At 62.3% G+C, this 631-nt stretch overlaps 1 protein-coding gene across 1 annotated transcript; it reads left to right on the forward strand.

Annotated features, from left to right (window-relative positions):
• Positions 1-158: 158 nt before the first annotated feature.
• Positions 159-598, forward strand: LOC109365039 (branched-chain-amino-acid aminotransferase, cytosolic-like; the record flags this gene model as incomplete). Its single annotated transcript, XM_019611652.2, has 2 exons — positions 159-297; positions 443-598. Coding segments are annotated over exons 1-2 (255 nt in total), but the record flags the coding sequence as incomplete, so codon positions are not given.
• Positions 599-631: the final 33 nt, after the last annotated feature.

Genomic DNA, 631 nt, shown 5'->3' on the forward strand with positions numbered 1-631 from the left:
AAAAAAAAACACAGCAAAAGGTCTGCAGAACAGCCCACAAATGACCCCCAAAAGCACCCCAGAATGACCCCAGCACCCCCCCCCAGAACCACAGCATGCCCTCAGTGACCCATTATTCCATTCCCAGTGCTCCCAGTGCCCCAACCCCATTCCCAGTGCTCCCATTTCTCCCTGACCCCCCCCCAGCTCTTTGAAGGCATGAAGGCTTTCCGTGGTGCCGACGACAAAATCCGCCTTTTTCGTCCCGAACTGAACATGGCACGGATGGGGCGCTCAGCCCAGAGGGTCTGCCTGCCCGTGAGTGACCCCAGCGTCCCCATTGTCCCCTCTGTCCCCTAGGGGGTCAACAGCCCCCCGTCTCCATATCCCCTTGTCCCACTATCCCCATGTCCTCCTGTCTGTCCCCCCGTCCCTGTGTCCCCCACTGTCCCTCTGTCTGCAGCCCTTTGACCCCATGGAGCTGCTGGAGTGCATTCGTGCCTTGGTGAGGCTGGAGCAGGACTGGGTGCCGCGCTCTGAGGCTGCCAGTCTGTACATCCGGCCCACCTACATCGGCACCGAGGTGGGGGCAACGGGGGGGGGAGGGAGGGGCAGCAAGGTGGGAGGGGGTGGGGGTCCGTAGAAAAGGGCC

The sequence above is a fragment of the Meleagris gallopavo genome, unplaced genomic scaffold (assembly GCF_000146605.3).
Source record: "Meleagris gallopavo isolate NT-WF06-2002-E0010 breed Aviagen turkey brand Nicholas breeding stock unplaced genomic scaffold, Turkey_5.1 ChrUn_random_7180001952526, whole genome shotgun sequence".
Lineage (NCBI taxonomy): Eukaryota > Metazoa > Chordata > Aves > Galliformes > Phasianidae > Meleagris > Meleagris gallopavo.